Source organism: Canis lupus, chromosome 23, assembly GCF_011100685.1.
Source record: "Canis lupus familiaris isolate Mischka breed German Shepherd chromosome 23, alternate assembly UU_Cfam_GSD_1.0, whole genome shotgun sequence".
NCBI lineage: Eukaryota > Metazoa > Chordata > Mammalia > Carnivora > Canidae > Canis > Canis lupus.
The window spans coordinates 28,733,584-28,756,764 of NC_049244.1; the positions used below are offsets into that span (position 1 = coordinate 28,733,584).

Sequence of the window (23,181 nt, forward strand, 5' to 3'; positions counted from 1 at the left end):
CGGTTATATAATAGGATTGCATTAGAATTTATGACTGTATTTATGGAGTAGGTCTGGATGGCACATGATTTAGTTAGATGTGTTGCAAATTAGGGAAACATTTTAATACTTCCCTACATGGGCTGTTGATTTAATTTGGGGATTGACAAACTAAATCAGTCTGCTGCTGGATTTGTAAATAAAGTTGTATTAGAACACAGTTATGTACATTCATTTATGTATTATTTATCACTACTTCATGCCACAACAGAAGTGAGTAGTTGTAACAGAGACCATATGGCTCACTAAACCTAAAGTATTTACTTTCTGGCCTTTTACAGAAAAAGGTTGCCTATTCCTATAGATACTCAAAAAGAGGAAAATAGGCCCATCCACTGCATTCAGTAGACTAGACAGGAAGTGGCATCAATTTTCTCTACCTTCCAGTGTCCCAACAGGATGTTATCTCTGGGATGGATGAACTTGATACCAGATTTAATGTCAGTGACTCAGCTCTAAGTCTCTGCCCAAGGCTCCTATATGGAGGAAGTCAGAGAGTCTTAGTCTGTTCTCAGAACATTATCATCAACAGGGAGGACATGCCAGTTGTTACTGGTTCCACCTTATCACCAAGGCTTCTTGTTTTTATAATGAATGGGTAGAGTGTTCTGATCTGCTTTCCCATCTGAGTTATGCTCCTTATCATACATAGAAGAGAAATGAGGGCTCTCTCTCATTAGCTGTTTCTTCCTAACACAAACACAGAAACAAGCTTAATTTGAGTAGGCTTTTTTATGTTATTCTGTTTAGGGAAGACAAAGTTTAGTAATAGTACAAACCAGAATATCCTATCAGCACAATCTTAAGGCAAAATGCACTCTTGTATGTTCTCAGAACATAATGTTCCAAACCAGAATATATTTGCATAGTATTTATTGTATTTCTAAGGTAAAATTGCAATAATATTTCTCAGTGGATTCCTCTGACAAACCACCCTTGGCTGTCAGACTTACAACTTTATGAAATTATAATTATTATTTTTAATATTTATTTATTCATGAGAAACAGAGAGAGAGAGAGAGGCAGAGACACAGGCAGAGGGAGAAGCAGGCTCCATTCAGGGAGCCCGACGCGGGACTCAGTCCTGGGGCTCCAGGATCAGGCCCTGGGCTGAAGGCAGGCGCTAAACCGCTGAGCCACCCAGGCTGCCCATAAATTATAATTATTATAATAGGGTCAGTTTCTTTAGTTTGTCTTTTAAAAAAGTTAGTGGGGTGCCCATGTGGCTCGGTTGAGCGTCCACTCTTGATTTTGGCTCAGGTTGTTATCAGGGTCATAAGATTGAGTCCTGTGTCAGGCTCCATGCTCAGTGCAGAGTCTGCTTGAGACATTCTTTATCTCTTCATTCTTTTCTGCCTGTCACCCCAGGCAGGCTCTTTCTCTCTCTCAAGTAAGTAAACAAACAAATGAAATCTTAAAAAAACGACTGTTCACGTACATATGAGAGCTTGAAGGACTACAGTACTTTGTGATTGGAAACTTGGGCTTATGGATATCACCATTCTCAGATGTCAACAACAAGGGCCTTCTCAACCCACCATTTTTACCTCTTATTTTCCATACTTTCTTGGGACAAGACAAGGGAACATCAGAAGCTTGCTCTCTTGATGCCATCCTTTCTAGAGGCATCAACTCTTACCTCTCTCTGGTCATAAAATAGTACAACATACTCATTGGAGATTTTTTTTTAAGATTTTATTTATTCATGAGAGACACAGAGAGGCAGAGACATAGGCAGAGGGAGAAGCAGGCTTCCTGCAGGGAGCCTGATGTGGGACTTGATCCCGGCTCTTCAGGATCAGGCCCTGGGCTGAAGACGGTGCTAAACTGCTGAGCCACTGGGACCGCCCTCATTGGAGATGTTTTTAAATAGAAGACAAAGGGGGGCACCTGGGCGGCTTGGTCAGGTAAGTATCTGTCTTGGGCTCAGATCATGATCCCAGGGTCCTGGGATTGAACCTCAGCGGGGAGTCTGCTTGTTCCTCTCCCTCTGCCCCTTTTCCCCCCACTTGTGCTGGCTTGCTTTCACTCATGCACAATCAAATAAATCTTTAAAAATAAATAAATAGAAGAAGAGGAAAACACTTTATAATCTCAACACTCAGAGGCTTTAACCTAGGCTTCAGGCATATCCAGCTGCCCAGCAGATGTTTCTACTTAAGTGCCTAAAAGATATATCTAACAGCATATCCATAACAGAATCCCAAGTTCCCCAACTTCCCAACTACACCTCATCCTACGGAAATGATGACAACTGAATAGAAAATCTGAAGACAGAGAGTTCCTGCCAGTATTTTATGAAGGTATAAAAATGCTGTTATCACCATAGCAATTTTAACAATAATTTATAGCAATTCTCAATGGCACATTTACAAACACCATTTTTTTTTTCAGAGTGATGTGATAAATATTTACTCAAAAAAGAGTTTCCGCATCACAGCAAGTTCTTCCAACAGGTGGATTAATCCACATAACCTCTCCTTTATCATGAAATACAGTTTATTATTCTGTATTCATGTTAGCAAGCATTGAGATAATAGACAGTAGACTTTGTTTTCCCTGTCAACATCCTTTGTTTTTTTTTTTTGTTTTTTTTTTTTAAGATTTATTTATTCATGAAAGAGAAAGGCAGAGATGTAGGCAGAGGGAGAAGCAGGCTCCAGGCAGGGAGCCTGACGTGGGACTCAATCCTGAGACCACGGGATCATGCCCTGAGCCACACCTAGCCAGGAGCCAGGTGCTCAGCCTGAGCCACCTAGGTATCCCCATCAACATCCTTTGATTTATTCTCCCATAATGTGTAACACACATGAATCAGACAGAAGAAGATATAGGGAGAATAATGCCCAGATAGACGCATGGCAGTTTTTCAAGAAGAAACAGCACCTCAGTTAATCCTTCAAAAAACCAATTATATTTAAAAACACAGAGACGAGTTTTCCTAGTTTATATGCTAACTCGCATTATGCCATAATTTTGTCATAAATGATTCAGTCATAAATGATCAAAAACTCAGTTGATATATTCTGATCAGCTTTTTTTAAAAAAACTGAAACATTCCTAGGTGTTTCCTGATCCTGATGACCAGTGAGATACATTATACACAGAAATCTCCCAAGTGTCTCCAAAATCATTAGAAGATTATTTAAAATACGTGTGTATACATGTACACATATGTATATACATAAATATATAAATATTGAAAGATTCTGCTATTTTAACCAGATGCCTAAAATGTTATCAAGACTGGTTAGGAATAAAAGTGATGTGATTGCATGTGCATTGCAACATGTTCATGTGAAATTTGATTTTTTTTTTTCCCTGAAAACTAGATCCAGTGAAACAAGCTGGAAAGGTTTTTTTTTTTTCTTTGTACACTATTTTTCTTTTTTTTTTTTTTTTTTTTTTTGGTTTATCCTTTTTTTTCTTTTCTTTTTTTTTTTTTTATTGGTGTTCAATTTACCAACATACAGAATAACCCCCAGTGCCCGTCACCCAATCACTCCCACCCCCCGCCCTCCTCCCCTTCTACCACCCCTAGTTCGTTTCCCAGAGTTAGCAGTCTTTACGTTCTGTCTCCCTTTCTGATATTTCCCACACATTTCTTCTCCCTTCCCTTATATTCCCTTTCACTATTATTTATATTCCCCACATGAATGAGAACATATAATGTTTGTCCTTCTCCGACTGACTTACTTCACTCAGCATAATACCCTCCAGTTCCATCCACGTTGAAGCAAATGGTGGGTATTTGTCATTTCTAATAGCTGAGTAATATTCCATTGTATACATAAACCACATCTTCTTTATCCATTCATCTTTCGATGGACACCGAGGCTCCTTCCACAGTTTGGCTATTGTGACCATTGCTGCTATAAACATCGGGGTGCAGGTGTCCCAGCGTTTCATTGCATCTGTATCTTTGGGGTAAATCCCCAACAGTGCAATTGCTGGGTCGTAGGGCAGGTATATTTTTAACTGTTTGAGGAACCTCCACACAGTTTTCCAGAGTGGCTGCACCAGTTCACATTCCCACCAACAGTGTAAGAGGGTTCCCTTTCTCCGCATCCTCTCCAACATTTGTTGTTTCCTGCCTTGTTAATTTTCCCCATTCTCACTGGGTGAGGTGGTGTCTCATTGTGGTTTTGATTTGTATTTCCCTGATGGCAAGTGATGCAGAGCATTTTCTCATGTGCATGTTGGCCATGTCTATGTCTTCCTCTGTGAGATTTCTGTTCATGTCTTTTGCCCATTTCATGATTGGATTGTTTGTTTCTTTGGTGTTGAGTTTAATAAGTTCTTTATAGATCTTGGAAACTAGCCCTTTATCTGATATGTCATTTGCAAATATCTTCTCCCATTCTGTAGGTTGTCTTTGAGTTTTGTTGACTGTATCCTTTGCTGTGCAAAAGCTTCTTATCTTGATGAAGTCCCAATAGTTCATTTTTGCTTTTGTTTCTTTTGCCTTCGTGGATGTATCTTGCAAGAAGTTACTGTGGCCGAGTTCAAAAAGGGTGTTGCCTGTGTTCTTCTCTAGGATTTTGATGGAATCTTGTCTCACATTTAGATCTTTCATCCATTTTGAGTTTATCTTTGTGTATGGTGAAAGAGAGTGGTCTAATTTCATTCTTCTGCATGTGGATGTCCAGTTTTCCCCAGCACCATTTATTGAAGAGACTGTCTTTCTTCCAATGGATAGTCTTTCCTCCTTTATCGAATATTAGTTGACCATAAAGTTGAGGGTCCACTTCTGGGTTCTCTATTCTGTTCCATTGATCTATGTGTCTGTTTTTGTGCCAGTACCACACTGTCTTGATGACCACAGCTTTGTAGTACAACCTGAAATCTGGCATTGTGATGCCCCCAGATATGGTTTTCTTTTTTAAAATTCCCCTGGCTATTCGGGGTCTTTTCTGATTCCACACAAATCTTAAAATAATTTGTTCTAACTCTCTGAAGAAAGTCCATGGTATTTTGATAGGGATTGCATTAAACGTGTATATTGCCCTGGGTTATATACATTGACATTTTCACAATATTAATTCTGCCAATCCATGAGTATGGAATATTTTTCCATCTCTTTGTGTCTTCTTCAATTTCTTTCAGAAGTGTTCTATAGTTTTGAGGGTATAGATCCTTTAGAACTCATACAGCAATTCAGTAGCGTGGCAGGATACAAAATCAATGCCCAGAAATCAGTGGCATTTCTATACACTAACAATGAGACTGAAGAAAGAGAAATTAAGAAGTCAATCCCATTTACAATTGCACCCCAAAGCATAAGATACCTGGAAATGTTTTTCCATGTATTACCTCATTTATCTGTTTTTCCCATCTTAACAGACTGTACATGGCCTGGTTCAGTCATGCCTTTGAATTTGAAAACGTTCCTCAACATGAGGTCCTCTTAGAATTTCTATATTTGGATGAACTTGGATTTTAGCAAATTTCAGACCTGGAAAGAAATACTGAAGCAGCTTACCGTATATGGTTTAGAAAGCAGTTGCTGAAAGTGGGGAGGCATCTTTTTAAAACTACTTCCCAAAATATTTAATTTCAAATTGATACAAGATGCAAAATCACTTTTAGCTGTCGACTGAATGCATCAATGTGTAAGACACTTAAAGTGTACCAAGTACCCTATATCCACCTCACTAAAAATACTAGGTTGATCTGTTTGGAGTCAGATACTAGTGAGAGTTGTCTTTTTACAGAAGTGAAATTATTTTTTTTAGTCTTGGGGGTGACTACTTTCTGGGTGCTGTTCGTGGATTGATGGTGTGCCAGCCATCCAAATAACAGGTGCTAGAGAGTGGCACCCAGTGAACTCTGGAAAGCTCACTAAAGGGGGAAATTTGCTTTGGCCTCCTTAGGATTATGGGAGTAAGGCCAGTATATAACCCTGGCAGTTGTAGGAAAAGGAAATTCATAGGAAGTGGTCTCTTCTGCTACTAATTTTTTCCTTTTTTTTCAAATAATTTATGAAAAGATTTTATAATTTGAGAGAGAGAGAGAGAGAGAGAGCGCACAAGCAGGGAATGTGGCAGAGGGAGAGGGAGAATCAGGCTTCCCGCTGAGCAGGCAGGATGTGGGGCTCCATCCTAGAACTGGGAGATCATGACATGAGCTGAAGGCAGACGCTTAACCGACTGAGCCATCCAGGTGCTCAATTTTTTCCTTTCTTTAAACATACCCAGAGCTCTTCAATTGGATTTTAAAAACAATACAGAAGAGTCCTTGATAATAAGAAAAAATGGCAAGGAGGTGCATATACCCACAGGGATAGTTCCTTCTGGTCTTTTTTCATTATTTTCTAAGGTTGAACTTGGCTGCCTATTCACATTCTCTTGGCACTTTGCCTTTTAGTGTGGTTTAGCCAGCCAACTCTGAAGTTGTTTTAATGTTTTCATGTTCTTGCCCTTCCCATGTTAGCCCATATTTGGTGGTGTTGATCTCCTTGTCTCTGTAAAATTTCTGCATTAGCTCTAGTAACCACTGGTGTCATGGTCTGATCTTTCTGCCCAGCCCCCTCTCTCTCCTCCTCAGATCCCTTGCTTTGCTCTTGGTGTGGGTGCTTTGCTCTTGTGTGGTTGTTAACAGTATTGGCTGGCATTCCTTACATATTTCTAGTGCCAGGCACTGGATGATGTAACTTAAAAGTACATGTCATTTTGTCTTTATGTAACAATTTGAACTACTTTGATCCCCTATGTTACAGATAGGGTAACTGAGGAATAGTCATTATTTTATGCACAAAAGAAAAGATAATCCTAAAACCTTTCTACTTAGAAAGGTCTTTATCTTCTAAAATTATAATTTGAATTAGAAATCTAAACTTAAATACTAAAACTAATTTGAATTTTTTGTCATGATCAGTCATCTTGAAAAGCCTTTAGAGTTTATAGTTACAGGATATATAAGTTAAACTTTCTAGGTCTAGGTATCTCAAAAAGGGCTTGTCTAAATGAAGTTCAAGTAACTTTATTACAACTAGATAGAACATGATTGTAGTGTAGTGTTTTACTCTGTCCAACTTTATTACTAAAATTTATTCATTTTAAAAAACTATCCAGAGTCCCTTTGGTACTTAAACTGCTAATTGGAGACTTACATTTCCAAAGCCTCAGGTGAGCTTTCATTAGCTAGAATTGAATCAGAAAAAGCAAGACCTAAAGACTTGTGAAAAATAGGAAACAAACTTTCCAAATAGAATATGGAATTTGTAACCTACAGAGGTGTTTCCATGGCCCAAGGATCTCCTCTGAATTACATCCCTGTCTAGTAAAACCCAGGCTCAGAGCCAAATCTGAGAATCTTGTGATTTAACCTCTCCTCATCCTGGTGACTGCTGTCTCTTTATTGAGCATTCAATCTGCACTTTGCCATTTTGTGGCTGACAGATTGCTTTATAAAATGTCCTTGTTATTTCATTATGTGTTGTCTTCCCCAAGCAGCTTACCTAAATATGACTTTGGGGATCAGGTACTATGTCCTATTTCTTTGGTAAACCCCTCAGATACCTTGGAGTGCCTATGACCTCTCACTTATATATCCAGGAGAAGACCTATAATTGGATGAGGTAACTCCATAATTGTCAGAGTAAAAGTTAATGAGCATTGTTAGATTCTAACTCCTTCTCTAAAAGGATGAGTAATTCAAGTGAATGGCTCTGATTGCAATGGCTAGAGAAGGGAACCTGATTTCGGTGTCTACTGAAGGAGGGTCTTTTTGCTTGAAAAACTCCTTTTAATGAAAAAAAAAAAAGATGAATGATAAAATTCAGTTGACTTTTAATTAAACTTTGTAGCCCATACACTCTTCAGTTTGGTGCCTATCAAGCCAGGTACTTGCCAAAGTGGAAGTAGAAATGATTTTTCATGCAAGGCTGGTGGTTTGCAAAAGCAGTGTTAATAATAAAGCCAGGAAGTAAGAGACTCATATTGGGTGTAATTTCCACATTGGCCCCCAACTGCAGGAATCAAGAAAAAGAAAATTTTTATATAACAAAGGACTTAATGTGCTGGTAGTCCCCATTAGATCTACAATTGGAAAAACACATATCAAAAATAGAGCATATGACTGCTTTATTGATTTTTTTTTTTTTTCTTGGATAACCATCTCTTTAGAAACATAAAAAGAACTTTGGTACAGACCCCCAGGCGCTCCTCCTAAAATAAACAAAAATTTCCTTATTTCAAGAACTCTTTATTTGAAACAGAAGCCAGTCTTTAGGGCTGAAAACTTCAGAAACAAGTAAGATTGTGTTTTTGCCAGTCAGCACTTGGAAAGTGTGATGCTGGGCTTACTCCCTAGTATGGTTCTCACTAGGAATGTGGAAAGACTTGTCTGCCAGATGTTGGGAACTGAACATAGGCCTGTTCAGTTTAAGCTTACATGGCAGCTTAAAGCCATGTTTAGGGTTCTCACTGATGGAATATAGAATATAACATTGAGAGAGTACAGTTCAAGAAAAGAACACAATTTGCAAATAAAGTGCAAATAAAACAAAGGCTGGGAATCTACCTTCAGATCTTCTAGATCTTGCCCAATTAGATTCATTCCACTTGCTTGTTATTTTCAAGTTATTTATTTGGAACTGACCAGCACCTTCACAATTCTGTTGGTATTTATAATTTTAGCAGCCTCTAGTGTGTTCCAGAGCAGTGCCTTTCAAAGTCTTTCGACTGCAATCCACAATAAGAAATATATTTTGCATAACCGTTTAATATATGATATGCATGTCTGATGATTTCCACTTAAAAATGCTGGTTATGACTCATTAATTTCATATCCCATTAATGGGTCAATTCCCGCAGACGTAAGATTCTGGTATTGCTGCATAGATCACTAATATTCTAACTTCTTCATAGTGTTTCCTCATTTTCCTCTATCTAGGAGCTCAGGATGCTATTGCTTCATTTGTTGGAGCCATACAGTTTCAACTTCTGCTTTAAAACCTGGAGCATTAAAAAAAAAAAAAAACCCTGGAGCATATAAAGTATTCCTCAAGCCTGCCATGGTCTCATTTCCCTAGTACTTAAAGGTGTTTGCTTTCTGTCTGGTTCCCTCACTTTTCTCTCCCGAAGCCTCAGACCTTTCAGAATAAAGGATGAAGAGGAAACAGTTGAGAAAAAAATGTTTTGAAATGATGATAACCCAGTTCCTGCTTATAGGAAATAATTGAAATAAGATTTCTATTCGTTTTGGAAACATAGCTGGCTGAATTGCTGCAAAGGAAAGGTTACAGATTTATTATTAATGTCCGGAAATGGAACGTAAGAAGTACAAACATGTTTTTAAGTGCGTTTAAGAAAATACAGAAGTTTCTTGAAATCAGGTTGTATTTATTAAAAGCAGAATACAAAATACCTTGGGACTCAAAGGTTGCCTCTTAAAATGTTTATCCCCTAACAGATTCTAAATAAAACAGTTAATCATTTCAAGGGGGAGGTAACAGAAGTTTTAAGGATTATAATTCTGGTTGCAGACTGAGTTTATTCAAGCTCCGAGACCTCAATATGTTCCTCCAAGTTTTCAACCATTAATAGCCCAAACCGATTGCTTCCCTCATACCAGCATCTAGTGTCTGAGGTGGTTCCCACTCTGTTTTTTGACCAGCTGGTACCGTGTCTCTTTTGCCTTTTTTTTTTTGAATTTGATTTACCCTTTGGTAGGAATAATTCAGCAGGGGCATATGACCTTGTGGCATTAAACAGATGTTCATATAGTTGCTTTGCTTCAGGGCACATGCTCAGGAGACTCTCTACAGAAGTTGATGTTAGCAGCTGTCGGCATAGTCCATGCACCAGGCTCCCACTATACAGTCTGTTCAACAGGAGAGAAAAGTGTTAGTAAAGCATAGGTTCAGTGCAAAGACAATGATCATTAACATGGCTTCAACAAATGCAGCTAACCACTGAGAACTCTTCTTGCTTCTGTAGAGTTATTACTAAAATTACTTAAGAAAAATCTGTTCCTTGAAGGAAGGAACTGAGTTGTTATTACAAACTTGGCTGGTGATATCTAAAAACTTTTTATCAACAAATTAAATGAGAGATGCTTTGCTGCTTCTACAACCAGCCCAAAGTTGAGCAGACCTCTTAACACTTCAAAGAAAAGGAATTAAATATGTTTGATAAACTAAATAGGCATTCTCTTGAAATATGAGAAAATTTAGTGGCATCTTTTGCAAGGTCACTGACTCACACGTACTGAAAACCTACTTTAGAAATTGAAGATGAGATTAACTGGAAGCCACAAATTTTATAACTTAATGCCAGATGATCAACTGGTGCCTTAGCAACTGATGCAGGACCATCATTTAATCAGGTTAAGATCATCATTTAAAAAGCTCTAGTAATGCTGAGATACCAGAATAGTTCTGCTGAAGTTATTATGAAGATAACTATTTGGTCTTGTTTTTCTCTGTTCTGTTGTAAAGGGATTTGTGGTAGTTAGGATCCACTCAAGAATCACCTAAACTATTTAAAGAAGGCATAAAAAATCCATAGGTCAAAGGCCAATTAATCTTACTTGGTACAAGGTTCTAGGGTTAGCTCAGATATTAGGCCCAGGGATGTATTAACACTATTTACTGCTTAGGAAGCTTTATACCTTAAAACATTTAGTCACACTGGCGTATTTTATATGCCTTCATACATACATCACTCATTTATTTGACAAATATTAAAGTACTTACTGTATGTTAGGCACCAGGGCTACAAAAGTAAATAAAATAGCTAAGTCCCTGTCCTCACAGTGTTCACATTCAAGTAGAGAGAGACAAAGGAGATCTATAATCTCAGCTCCATTTGCTAACAATCTCCCCTTTATCTTCCTCCCTCCCTCTAGGATCTCCTGTATAGACAATCACCAGGATGTCCCAATCCACTGAATGTGGCACTTTTTCACTGGCTCACACACTACTGCTACCCTTCCTTTCTTACCCAGCTTTAATTCCATAATCAAACATAATCACTTACTGGCATACAGGCTGCCTCTCCCTTCTTCATACTTACCTGGCAAAACAAAAACCCTAGACAAAGTTCACTGAAGTGTCTTAGTGGTCAACTCACTAGGAAAAAAGCTCCATTACAACAGATTTTTAAAAAAAATATTTTGTTCATTACACCCTGGCATAAAGTAGGCATTTAATAAATATTTGAATGAGTATGTGAACTGTATGCCAAGTGGTAAGAAATGCAATTAAAAAATCCAAGAGTAGTAGAACTAGAGTGACTGGAGTAGAGAGTAGTATTCCAGGAGGGTAATCAGAAAAAGCCTTATAAAGTGATATGTGAACAAAGACCTGAGAGAAATGAAGGAACAAGTTCTATAGCTTTTTACTTTAAGGGACTTTTTAAAATATTTGATCTAATCACAGAAATTTTTTGAGAATATGGAAAAAAATTAGTATTTCTCCTGTTTCCAGTTCTTCAGCTATAATAGTGATCTAAGACCAATTACACTAAGATTAATTTTTTAAACATAGCTTATATGCTTTAAGTATAAATAAAAGTATTTACTTCTGTGTGCAGCCATCTGAACTAGTTTCCCGTGGTGCTTACCGAGTTAGGTCTGGTTCCGGGAGAGGAGTGGACAGCAGCTGATTGAGATACATCCCCATCTGCAGACAGCACTGCCACTGACAGAAGATGTGAGCTGTGTCTAAGTCCAGTCTCGTGCCCGGCCGCGTCTGCTCCTTCACTCTTTGGAACTCTTCATACAACATCCTAGCACCATCCTCCCGCAGATCTTCCTTATCTAGACAAAGAAACAACCCAAGGGCAGTATTTCCAAAAACACTGTATAGCCTGTAATTTTCTCTCTATATAGAACTTTGAATTCCATAAGGAAAAAAAAATTAGTTTAAATAACCAAACTGCTTTTCTCTTCTGGCTCTTTACTATTTTCACGTCAATGTAAAAGCCTTGCTGTATAAACTGAAATATTTATACTGAAATGCCTTTTTAATGACAACCTAACTTTACTCAACCCCAAATTATTTATTTTTCCTTAAAACAGTATCTCTTCCCCTGGTCTACCACCTGACCTTAAACACATCTGCATCTGAACTCTCCAAGCCCTAAATCTGTCTCTCTGAAAAATACAAATTACTATTAAATATCATTCTCCTCACTGTTCTTGTTCACTAACTTTCCTTCCATGGAGGCCTCTATGCTATAGTGCACTTACACAGCCTCTGTGTTTAAAGCACACTTTAACTTCTGCTTTATGAGAGGAAAACAAAAGCATAACTCAGTGAGAGTATGGTCAGTCATCTACTTCACATAGTAGAGGTGAAGAAGCAAGAAACAGCCCTAGGAAATGAGTGTAGTGTGTGTTCAGCTGTAAGTTTCTGCAGGTCTGCTTGTGCAGGGAGGTGCAAAATGACACTGGACCAACTTGAAAGTAATAAAAAGGAGGCCCACCTTTTACCAATTAGCGAGCAGCAAGGCACTGAGCCTGCCTGGGTGCGGGGTCCACAATTCCTAAAAGAAAAGAAACAGACCCTTGACGTGCCCCTTCTGTTGGACTCAGGTAAACACCTAACAGGCTTGTTCTTTGAGAATATTCTTAAACTACATTCATTATTTATTATTCAATGGGAGGAAATACCCTAAACTTGTGTCTTGACTAGTAGTGGGCCTTAAGTTGGCTATCCCTTCTGACAACTACTCTCACACTTGGGGTGTCCTGGAATCTATGCTGGTTCACTCTTTCATTTAACTTACTTTAAAAAGTAAACTCCAGAGTAGTATTACCCACCAGAACTTCCAGCGATGATGGGAACGTTCTGTATCTCTGCTGTCCAAATCGGCCTCCTCTAGCCACATGTGGCTACTGAGCACTTGAAACGTGGCTGGTGTCAAGGAGGAGCTGAAGTTTTATTTATTTTTTTATTTATTTATTTTTTTGGAGCTGAAGTTTTAATGTTAATAGCCACACATAACTAATGGCCATTAGATATTATCACTGCTCTGGAGTGTGATAATGATTATACATGTCTAGATAAAGTGTTACAGCATTCATAATCCTTTAATTCCACGAGAGAATTGAAGTGCTCCAATGCATCGTCAAATACTTCACCTGATAAATCTAAATTGCCTTAAAGTGTATTTCTCTAATAGGAAAGTTACTATTTCTACCATCACTAACACACTAATTGAAACTTAACAGTGGAGAAAAAGTAAAAAAACAGCACAAGTACAAATGTTGATATGGTTGTAGGTATTCCGAAGTTTCACGAATGGACAATTCTAAATCAGTTTTTAGTGATGATGTTGCCACTGTATTGACAGGGATAGGGTACATGGAATACAGAGTGTAATTGGCACATTACACATTCACACTTCATAGATGAAAGCATTAGGTGCCACAGGGCACGTGGGATTAGGCAGTGGCAGCACATTTTCACTGCTGTGCCCTTATAATCAAGTTCTGCAGCACAGAGCCTGACACACAGAAGTGATCAAAAATATTTGCCAGTGAATGAATGATATTTCGGTGCCTCCATTCCTAAGTTGTGGATATAACTGATGGGAGTAAATAATCCAAGAATATTTCTTTGTTTAAACTTACGATTACATGCAAGTAACATGCAGATATATATTGGAATTTCCAGATACCTACCAGGGCTGTTGATTATGGCATGCAAGGGCCCCATCAGCATCCCTAGCAGTAAGGCCTGGAGGTGATGTAGCTTTGCCTTGCCCTCTGTGTGCTGCAACCAATAGCAACTGACAGAAATGGGCAGCTTCAATGAAGAAGGGATTGGTTCCAGGATGGTCTGTTTCACCTTCAGAGTTTCTAACAGAAGTATCTGACGTTTGGCCAACGAGAGCTGAAAATACATACCAAACATCCTGCAAGTTACTTTGGGGAATGTCTTTGGTGTTTTTTTTCTTTTTTTCCTACTCTGAAGAGACTTCAATGCAAATGAATTGTCTGTCAGTTTCTTATCTTCCTATGGAAAGAAATCAGCAACATTCAAAGCATTTAAAACACTGGGTGCTTAATAAATATGGTTGAATGGCTATATTGTCTACCCCCACTACACAGCCCTTGCTCATGATATTCCATCTTCCATGTAGGCTGGTGAACATCTTCAGTGCATGTATCACTTAGGAAGCTTATTAAAATATTCAGTCCTCAGGTCCCAACCCCCGAATTTTGATTCAGTAAATATGAGAGGAACCCAGGAATCTGCATTTTAACTATCTGCTTTGAGACACAAAGATGTATATTCAACCTTACTCTTACTTGCCAGTGAATATTGAGACCCTGCCTTCTTCACGATGCCATTACTGATCACTTCCAGAAGGCAAACATAGAGTATATGCACCCTTTGTGGCATATACAGCCTTCTATTTGGGTCCTGTCTCTTGTCCCTACCCAGGTGAATGTTTTATTATCTTTGTTTTCCCACACAAGGATTATTCCAGGGTGGCTGCTTGTAGGTGAGAGAAACATCAAGGGAGATAGTAAGATTTAAGGACTACCTGTATCGTGTTTACAATAAAACTCCATACTCACTTTTACTCCATGCTTTAGAGTGTACTTCAAATAAAAGGAAGTTAATAGCTATGAGGGTTTCAGGCTTCTTGAATTAACTTTACCTTAATGAATCTTAAGAACCATAAGGGACCTTATAGGCCACACATTTCTACAAATAAGGAAATTAGGACTATTAAAAGGGCACCTTTAGAAGGACTTTTTATGATCAAACTTTACGGGAAAAAAACAAAACAAAAAAAACAAACAGTTGTATTCCTAATGTCTGCATGCAGCCAGAAAAGGATTTCTTAACTTTCTGAAAGGATGAAATATTTCTCCGTTATCTAAAACCGAGTTTGTGGTCAATCATTGTGTTGTGTTGACAGCTGGGAATGGACCTGTTAACCTGAAATAAAACACATCATAATTGGCAAAGTAGTTTCATTACTGATGTGTGAGAGTATTAAATCTAATTTATAAACACTGGTTTTAAAATTTTGATACTGTGATAAACTTTAGAATTAGAAATATTTAAAATGCTTTACAGTATAATCACTCCTTATGGGAAGTAACAATTAACTTACTTAAATATAAAGTAAAACAAACTCTTTATTATCTCAACTGGTAGGAAAACATACCAAGTAAAGCTAAGGAAATACATAAGCTAAGGAATTCTTTTCTGAGATCTAATGCTTAAATTTTTGAATTCCCTAGCCAAGTTACAACTTTTACGAACAAAGCAGAGTTTGGGCTTTGACTTTAGAGGTGTTCTGTCTCTCACTACCTGTACAGCACTGGGCAAGTTTCTGAGTGTTTCTACAGTCATTCTGATTATCTGTAATGGGCATTATAATGAATTACACAAGATGTTTTATGGAACCCACTAGTTCTTAGCCCTTCCAAAAGAGAGACTGGTCTGGGAGTGGCACTGCCTTACTCCCAAAGAATAATCCACTTCCATCTCCTTATGATTAACCTCTCATGGTTAGCTTGAATGGAGCTCTATCCATTGCAACTAACAATCAAAATGAAAACCCTACCCTATCTGGTTACTGTGGAAATTAAATAACTATAAAGGTTTCTATTACAACAGCTGGCACAAGGCATATAAAGTGTTACTAACTCGAATAGATAACTATCATAAAATATGTATTCATATACTGCATTTGTCTTTGGAATCACATTTGCACCTGATACCATTTAGAATTATCATGGGCTAATTAGAGCCAGTAACACTGAGCTAAATACAGAATTAATTTATGCCAAGAGAAAGCTGAAAGATCTCACCACACAGAATTTCACTTTACTCTGAATACAGGTAAGTGATGAGAACACTTGGCATCTCCACTTAGCAAGGAGTATAATCAGCATGCTATACTCATGGACTCAACTGGATTTTCATATGAAGAAGTACCCTATCCCTATGTCACACCATACACAAAAAATCAGTTGTAGATAGATCATAGATCTAAATATGAAAGGAGAAAAAACCTGTCATGACCTTGAATGGTAATTTTCTAAGTAGGTCACAGAAGTGATAACCATAGTACTATATTGGGACGCCTGGGTAGCTCAATGGTTGAGTGTCTGCCTTTGGCTTAGGGCGTGATTCTAGAGTCCCAGGATTGAGTCCCACATCTGGCTTCCTGGATGGAGCCTGCTTCTCCTTCTGCCTATGTCTCTGCCTCACTCTGTGTCTCTTATGAATAAATAAAATCTTAAAAAAAATTGGGCTATATTAAGAACTTCTCTTCATCAAAACATACTAGAGTGAAAATCTACGGAATCTGACAATCTATTCACATGTTATTTGGCAAAAGATGTGTGTATAGAAATAAACCAATAGGAAAATGAGCAATAGAGTTTGAACAGAAAATTATATAACAGAATAGTGAAACAGCCAATGGACACATAAAAAGTGCTCAAATAAGTCATTAGAGAAATGCAATTAACACCTACCAAATTGGCTAAAATGATGCCACTATACAACCATCAGAATAGCTATAATAGCTAAAAGCTAAAAAAAATAGGATAAAAAACACCAAGTGTTCACATGAGTGTAAATTAAGAGGAACCTTCATAATCTGCTGGTGGGAATACTAACTGGTTAAACCACCTTGCAAGACCATTTGGCAATGTATCTTGTAAACTGAACATATGCATATCTTCTAACAATTCCACTCTTAGTAATATATACAATAGAAATGTGTCCATACTATCTATAGATGATAGGCACTGGAGTGTTCATAGCACTATTCATAATTGCCCAAACTGCTAACTACCGAAATGTCTATCGCCTGCAAAATGGAAAAATCAACTGTGGTATATTCCCACAATGTAATAATACACAGCAATAAGAAATAAATGATCTATAGCTTCTCACAGTGATATGAATTTCAGAAACATCGTGTTGAATAAAAAGCCAGATGAATTCATACTGTATGATTCCATTTTTACAAAATATGAAAACAGTTAAAACTATTCAATGTTGTTAAAGGTCTGGATAGTGATTATAGGAGGTGGGAGAGGAGGTACTGGAACCAGACATTAGGGAAAACTGTTGGGGTACTGATTATGTGTCTTCATCTGGGTGTGCTTTACATGGAGGTGTCAAGTTGGTGAAAATTCATGAAGCTGTACAATCATCTGTGTTCTTTGTGTACATACTCAGGGAGGGATGAATTGCAAAGAGGCAAGGGGAAACTTTTAGGAGTGATGCATATATTCATTATTTTAATTGCAGGATGTTTTCACAGATGTAAACATCAAACTCATCAAAGCTTACGCTTTAAATATGGGCACTTTACTCATTTCTCAATAAAGCCATAAAAAAAGTTTTAAAAACTCTCCCACATAGCACCATTTATGTTGTGAGGAGAAATGTAATTTCAACAAAACATCATCATTTAAAATGTTGCTAATTTCAATTTTATTGGTATGGGTGAAGGTTTCATAAATTCCTTCTATTTGGAATTTGACCTATGCTCAACTTTCTAATCTATAACCCTAGAAACGTAAAATTAGCTATGTTACTTACATGGTAAAAATAACTTGTAAAATTGCATCTAGATTTGAACTATAAATGAACTGTAAACACCAGATGGGGACATCATATCACGGGGCTTCCCTGAGTGCAGTGACTTGTAATTAGGCATGGCCCTTGCAGGGAGCTTGGAAGCTATGTTTATGGAATTGTTACAAAAAAGGAGGGGGAAGGCGGCCAGTGAGACTTTAATTGGGATATAATTCACATGTTATAAAATTCACCCTTTTAAAGTGATTTTAGTAAATTTATAAGCTTGTGCAACCATCACTAATTCCAGAACATCTCAGCAGCCCCCAAAAGAAACCCCGTTCCCATTAGCAGTCATTCCTTATTGCCAAGGAGGCACTGGTACCCATCGGATGTGTTGCTCATTTCCTCCTGAGTTGGCACTAATGAGATTAAAGAGGTTAGTCCCTCATCAGTGTAGGTCAGGTATTGCATTTGGGGCTTGATAATGCCTTGGTGGGGGGGTGTGTGTGGCGCTGTCTGGTGCATTTTAAGATATTTAGCAGTATGCTAGGCCTATTCCCACTAGATGCCAATACCAACACCCTTCCCCCTCAACCTGCGTACTGCTAATCGAAAGTGTCTCCTGACATTGCCAAATGTCCCCTGTGGGAGGTAGGGGAACAAAATAATTCCAGTGGAGAACCAGTAGTGTAGACTGTTGCAAAAACTCCCAAAGGAAAGGAAAGCCTGATTCAAACCTGCTGGGAAGGTATGGTTGCTGTCCTACATGCTTGAGTAAACTGGTACCAGGAAAGGTCTAGGCTAAGTCTCCTGAATCTGAATATTAGGTGGATTTAAGAAAACTCTCAATAGGCACTGCAATTGGTATTGTAAATTTATATGCATTTAATTTGTAAATTTAATTGTATTAGCATAAGCAATTTCGTATTTATTGAGAGAGAGAGTGCAAGCACAAGTAAGAGCATAGGGGTGGGGAGGGGCAGAGGGTGAGGTAGAGGGCAAGGGAGAGAATCTTGAGCAGGCTCCATGCCCAGCACAGAGCCCTACTTGGGGCTCAATCTCAGGATCCTGATATCATAACCTGAACTGAAATCAAGAATCAGATGCTTACCCTACTGAGCCACATAGGTGCCCCTCTCTATTTATAATTTTTAACATATCTGTGTAATATTACAAACAACAAAATAAACACTGGGATCCAAAATGGTTTTACCGGGATCCCTGGGTGGCACAGCGGTTTAGCACCTGCCTTTGGCCCAGGGCGCGATCCTGGAGACCCAGGATCGAATCCCACGTCGGGCTCCCGGTGCATGGAGCCTGCTTCTCCCTCTGCCTGTGTCTCTGCCTCTCTCTCTGTGTGTGTGACTATCATAAATAAATGAAAATTAAAAAAAAAAAAAAAGAAATTAAAAAAAAAAACAAAAAAAACAAAAACAAAATGGTTTTACCTTGAAAAGTGGGTTGGTCTGAGAGTTACTTAGGTTTTAACAACACTGAGTTATGCTAAGAATCATGTTTTCAATATCAAGCTAATTATCATGATCCCATAAACCTAAATCCTAACAAAAAAGGTCCTCATTGAGAAAAATGAAAAATTAGGCCCAAGGATCAATATTAATCTTGTTAATTGAAATCTGATGCAGTCTAATATTTAGTTATGCCTATGATCAATGCCTTCAGGCACACTTTATTTTGCAGCTCAGAATTTTATCCTTTTCCTTTTTTTCTAAAGGCACATAACCCCAATTTATTAAGTATCAACAAAGTAGTTGTAATAACTGCAAAATAACACAGACTACTGAAGTAGAGTGGAAGTGGCAATCTAGAGCTAAAAGACCTGGGTTTCAGTCCTAGCACTGCAATTCTCTGGCTGAGATATTACATAGTAACCCACTTTGAATCCTAGTTTTCTCAGCTATGAAATGGGGGGAATAGAGCAACCAACCTCATTTGGTTATATTAAGAGAGATAATATGTGTGAAAGGACCTGTAAAGTACTTTATAAATACTAGATTAGTGTTGCAAACACTTACCTCAGTCAATTTGCTTAAGTCAGAATGATCCTTGGGCAGTTCTACTGCATTAACAGTTGATGTTTTGATATTTCTATTAATCCTTTCCACTTCACTGAAAGCTAGAGGCTGAGAAGGCAATACATTCCAGGATGTATTTTCCAGATGTGGAGAAGCATTCAGAAGAAGCCCATAAATGATTTGCCGGATGGGCAGAGATATTCTGTGGGCATTTGGCTGCTGCATATTTTCTACCTGTGTGTGCAGAATGGTCCGTCTTAGCACCAAAGCATCACTGATGAAAGGAGAGAGCTGGCCTTTGGCCAAAGCCACTAATACCCATTCGGGTAAATCCAGATTCAAGGCTGCTGGACAAGCATAAGTACCATACTGGAAAAAGTCTTGCAGCTCCACCTGAGATTGCTGGTATTCTTCCATGGAACAGCAGAGAATTTCCTTAACATTTTCACGATCCTTTTTTGGGAGATATTTCAGAACATTATCGAGTGCTTCAGTAGGGTCAGCAAAATGAGATAACCAATTCAGAAGTCCCAGAACTCGGTGGTGTCTCCTCCCCTTAGAACTGGTAGCTCCAAGAGGAAGACGCACTTTACTTAAGAATGTCTCTATGATGGGTAGATTAATATGATCGTTTCCACATAGCACCGCAAAAAGAGGTAGTAGAGATTTATTCATGTTGCTGAAGTGATGGCACAATGCATCAAGGGAAAAGCATTTGGCAGGGATATAGCAGTCTTGTGTGCCTTTGATAGTGTTCACATTTCTCCACTGAAAGCTATTTAAGGGGCAAAACCCCGATTTTAGGTCAAAGATGCAAAAGTCACTATCTGATGATAACACAGGGCAATTCCAATGATTAGCCAGTGTCATAATGTCCCGATCTGCCTCTGAGAAGCACTGGACAAAAGACACTTGTAGCTTGATCAAAACCTGTATGAATGCTTCCCGGATGAGTAAAGGACACACATACCCACCCCCACCAACAGAAAGGGAATGAGCCATCTGGATCTTCTCCCTAGCTCGATCCTTTAAAGTTTTAAGTTTTTTATCGGAAATATCACATCCTCCATCTAATACAACATATGGACAGATATTACAAGCCAACAGTGATTCAAAGAATTTTTGTGCAACATCTGCAAAAGAATCATAGTCTCCTCCATACCGAAGTTCCAAGTTTGAGTTGAAGCAAAGCCGGTGGAAGAGAGCGTAGCCATCAATGACAATTTTTGTGTCTCTTAACTTCAAATCAGTGAAGAACTCATTACTATGATCTTCCACAAAGCTCATTAGTCCTCGAATACCCATGATGACTGTCTGAAGAATTGCCTGTTTAAAACAGCAGAACACACTTTCAACTAATGCTGTTTAATGGGGACCGAGTCTTAATTTCCAACACCACAAACCAACATCAAATGTTATGAACAGCTCTTTAAACAGAACATATTAGGCGTTAGCCTCTCAATTCTTACCTAGATGCTCAAGTAACACCACCTAGCTGAGTGCCTTTTCATTCTCTTTTGCTTTCCCCATGTGTGACAAGGCACAAATGCAATGGTTTCATGGAGTTTAATCTCTGGATAGGGTGGAGGCTATTGATTCTAAAAGAAAATCAGTTAAAGCCCATTACTGACATACTAACAGAGCCTACTGCGGGCTCTGATATGGAAACATAACAGTCATCACCTTGCAACAACATTTTCGCGGGGTCAAAATAAAAAGTCCTGAGCTATAAAAATGATACCCTCTCACTCTCATAACTAACGAACCAGAGAGTACCGGGCTTCAGTTAACGAAAGTGTGTAGGGTCAATGATACCCATCCAGTTTTTCTTTATTGATAATCAGTCTGGGAATTTCGTTTAGGCCTTGGCTTGTGGTCAGTCCCATCTTAATTGGCATATAGTTTTGAGTAAGGAAAATTACTGCTACATGCATGCAGGAACTCCCCAGCTTCACCCTAACTAGAGGTTCTTTCCCTCTTCTTGCAATTGCATATCTGGCTCAGGACCAAGAATATCGCTCCCTCTCTGGCTAACTGGAGTCACAGAGTGTGTGTTACTAGCTTTTCCTTGGGCCTCCCGCTCCAATAGGGCTCAGCGTGGCACGGTCTTTATTTAAAAACCATGAGATTTTTATCGACGCCCGATTTCTTTTGCATTGATTTTGATTTTTAATTATATTGCATTAAAATGTGTCTATCTTGATTACAGACTTCTGGGGCACCCCTTGCATTTTGCGCCCACGCCAGTTCACCCCAGTTTTGGCCCTGCCCTCCTCAGCATCTTATCTGGTATAGCAGTTATTTATTGACGTCTGTCTTGCAAAGCTTATGCGAACGGAGGCCGTGGCCACTCCTCCTAAGCTAATTACAGGGCCTCGCAGGAGCTGAACAAACGTGTGCTGGGTCGGAGGAAGGCGCCCAGAAGGCTTGAGGCCAGTCGTCAAACACAGGCCTTCACACCTCGCTCCTCCACAACCCTCATAACCGGCCACCCGGGCCAGCAGCCGAGCGCACCTGCACCGTCCTCCCCGGGGCCGGCCCTTCCATTAAAAGGCTGCAGGAGCCACTGCTGGAACCGCCCGCACGTGAGGGTCCGACCTGGGGAGCGGGAACCGGAAGTCGCCGCGTATGACGTCACTGGGAAAGCTCGCGTCCAGGAAGCTGGTGGAGCCGGAGGGCGCGGGGGCACAGGGGCTCCGGGGCCGCGGGGCGCGAGGTCGCTCAAGGCAGGCGGGGATGTCAGCTCCGAGAGGGCCGCTGCCACGTTAGGAGAGCCAGGCGGGCCCGACCTGGTCGCCTTTCCCCGCCCACCTGGGTCACCGCACACTTCCGCCTCGGCGCCCGGCCCCGTGCCGCCTCCCGCCGCTTCCCAGCATGCCCCACGCTGTCTCCCTGGCAACGGGGCGCAACAGCCTGGCCCCGAGGTCGGGCGGCTCGGCGAGGCTGCTGCACCTACGGGAGACCTGCCCGGCGTCCGTCCCAATTACGGGTGGGACCGTGGGCACGGCCTGGCGCCGCAGCTCCTCCGCCCTCGGCCCCGAAAGGTATGCGAAGGGCGGCCCGCGTGGCGCGCCGGGCTCCCCGAAGCCGCGGACGGTGATGGCTTCAGGTCGCCCCAGCGGGGCTCGGCCCCCGGGGGCCTCCGTGCCCGCGACCCCTCCGCTTCCCTTGGCTCCTCGCCTCCCAGATCCGCTCCCGCCTCCGGAGCAGAAGCGTGGCCGGCGCCGCCTCCGTATATGTTAGCCCGCTTTGCGAAAATGTAATTTTTTTAAAAAAGAAGTTGAGGCAGGGAATGTTCGTTTTACCTTAAGGTTAAGGTTTGCCTTTAAGGTTAGGGTTCGGTGGGGGAGGGGCAGCCTTCGGCGCAGGGCGTGACCCTGGAGACCCGGGGTAGGGTCCCACGTCGGGCTCCCTGCAGGGAGCCTGCTTCTCTCTCTGCCTGTGCCTCTGCCTCTCTCTGTGTGTGTCTCTCATGAATAAGTAAATAAAATTAAAAAAAAAAAAAGGTTAGTGTTCCACTTAAGCAGAATCTGGTGTCTGACCTGCTTCCTCTCTTTATGACAAGGGAAGAGAACTACTTGACTTGAACCCGTGATG

General features: G+C 39.9%; 3 protein-coding genes across 22 annotated transcripts in view; 2 read left to right on the forward strand and 1 right to left on the reverse strand.

The window, feature by feature from the left end:
• The window catches only part of ATP2C1 (ATPase secretory pathway Ca2+ transporting 1), a 135,644-nt gene extending 123,467 nt beyond the window's left edge, over positions 1-12,177 (forward strand). For all 4 annotated transcript variants that reach the window (XM_038570826.1, XM_038570823.1, XM_038570825.1 and 1 more), the window contains one exon: positions 11,615-12,177. In XM_038570826.1, coding sequence (XP_038426754.1) covers positions 11,615-11,710 — 96 coding nt within the window. In that variant the 3' untranslated portion in view covers positions 11,711-12,177. The remainder of the gene's footprint in view (positions 1-11,614) is intronic.
• Positions 11,665-22,432, reverse strand: ASTE1 (asteroid homolog 1). 2 transcript variants are annotated; one of them, XR_005377021.1, is made up of 5 exons: positions 22,099-22,432; positions 19,585-20,910; positions 13,672-14,941; positions 12,471-12,530; positions 11,665-11,802 (listed from the first exon to the last, which is right to left on the reverse strand). XR_005377021.1 is itself a non-coding variant. In XM_038570845.1 (5 exons), exons 1-4 carry the CDS (start codon positions 22,129-22,131, stop codon positions 12,481-12,483), a joined length of 1,620 nt encoding a protein of 539 aa, XP_038426773.1. In that variant the 5' UTR covers positions 22,132-22,430; the 3' UTR covers positions 11,665-11,802; positions 12,471-12,480. The 2 variants fall into 2 exon arrangements, 1 of the variants encoding a protein (XP_038426773.1); XM_038570845.1 differs by having other exon boundaries at positions 13,672-13,882; positions 22,099-22,430.
• Positions 22,298-23,181, forward strand: part of NEK11 (NIMA related kinase 11) — a 255,460-nt gene continuing 254,576 nt past the window's right edge. For 13 of the 16 annotated variants that reach the window (XM_038570831.1, XM_038570834.1, XM_038570833.1 and 10 more), the window contains exon 1: positions 22,491-22,628. Coding sequence is in view for 1 of the 16 variants with exons in the window: in XM_038570830.1 (XP_038426758.1) it covers positions 22,459-22,628 (170 nt within the window). In the remaining 15 variants the exon portion in view is untranslated. Of the gene's footprint in view, positions 22,629-23,181 lie in introns of all 16 variants that reach the window. The other 3 variants (XM_038570830.1, XM_038570828.1, XM_038570844.1) reach the window with 3 other exon arrangements.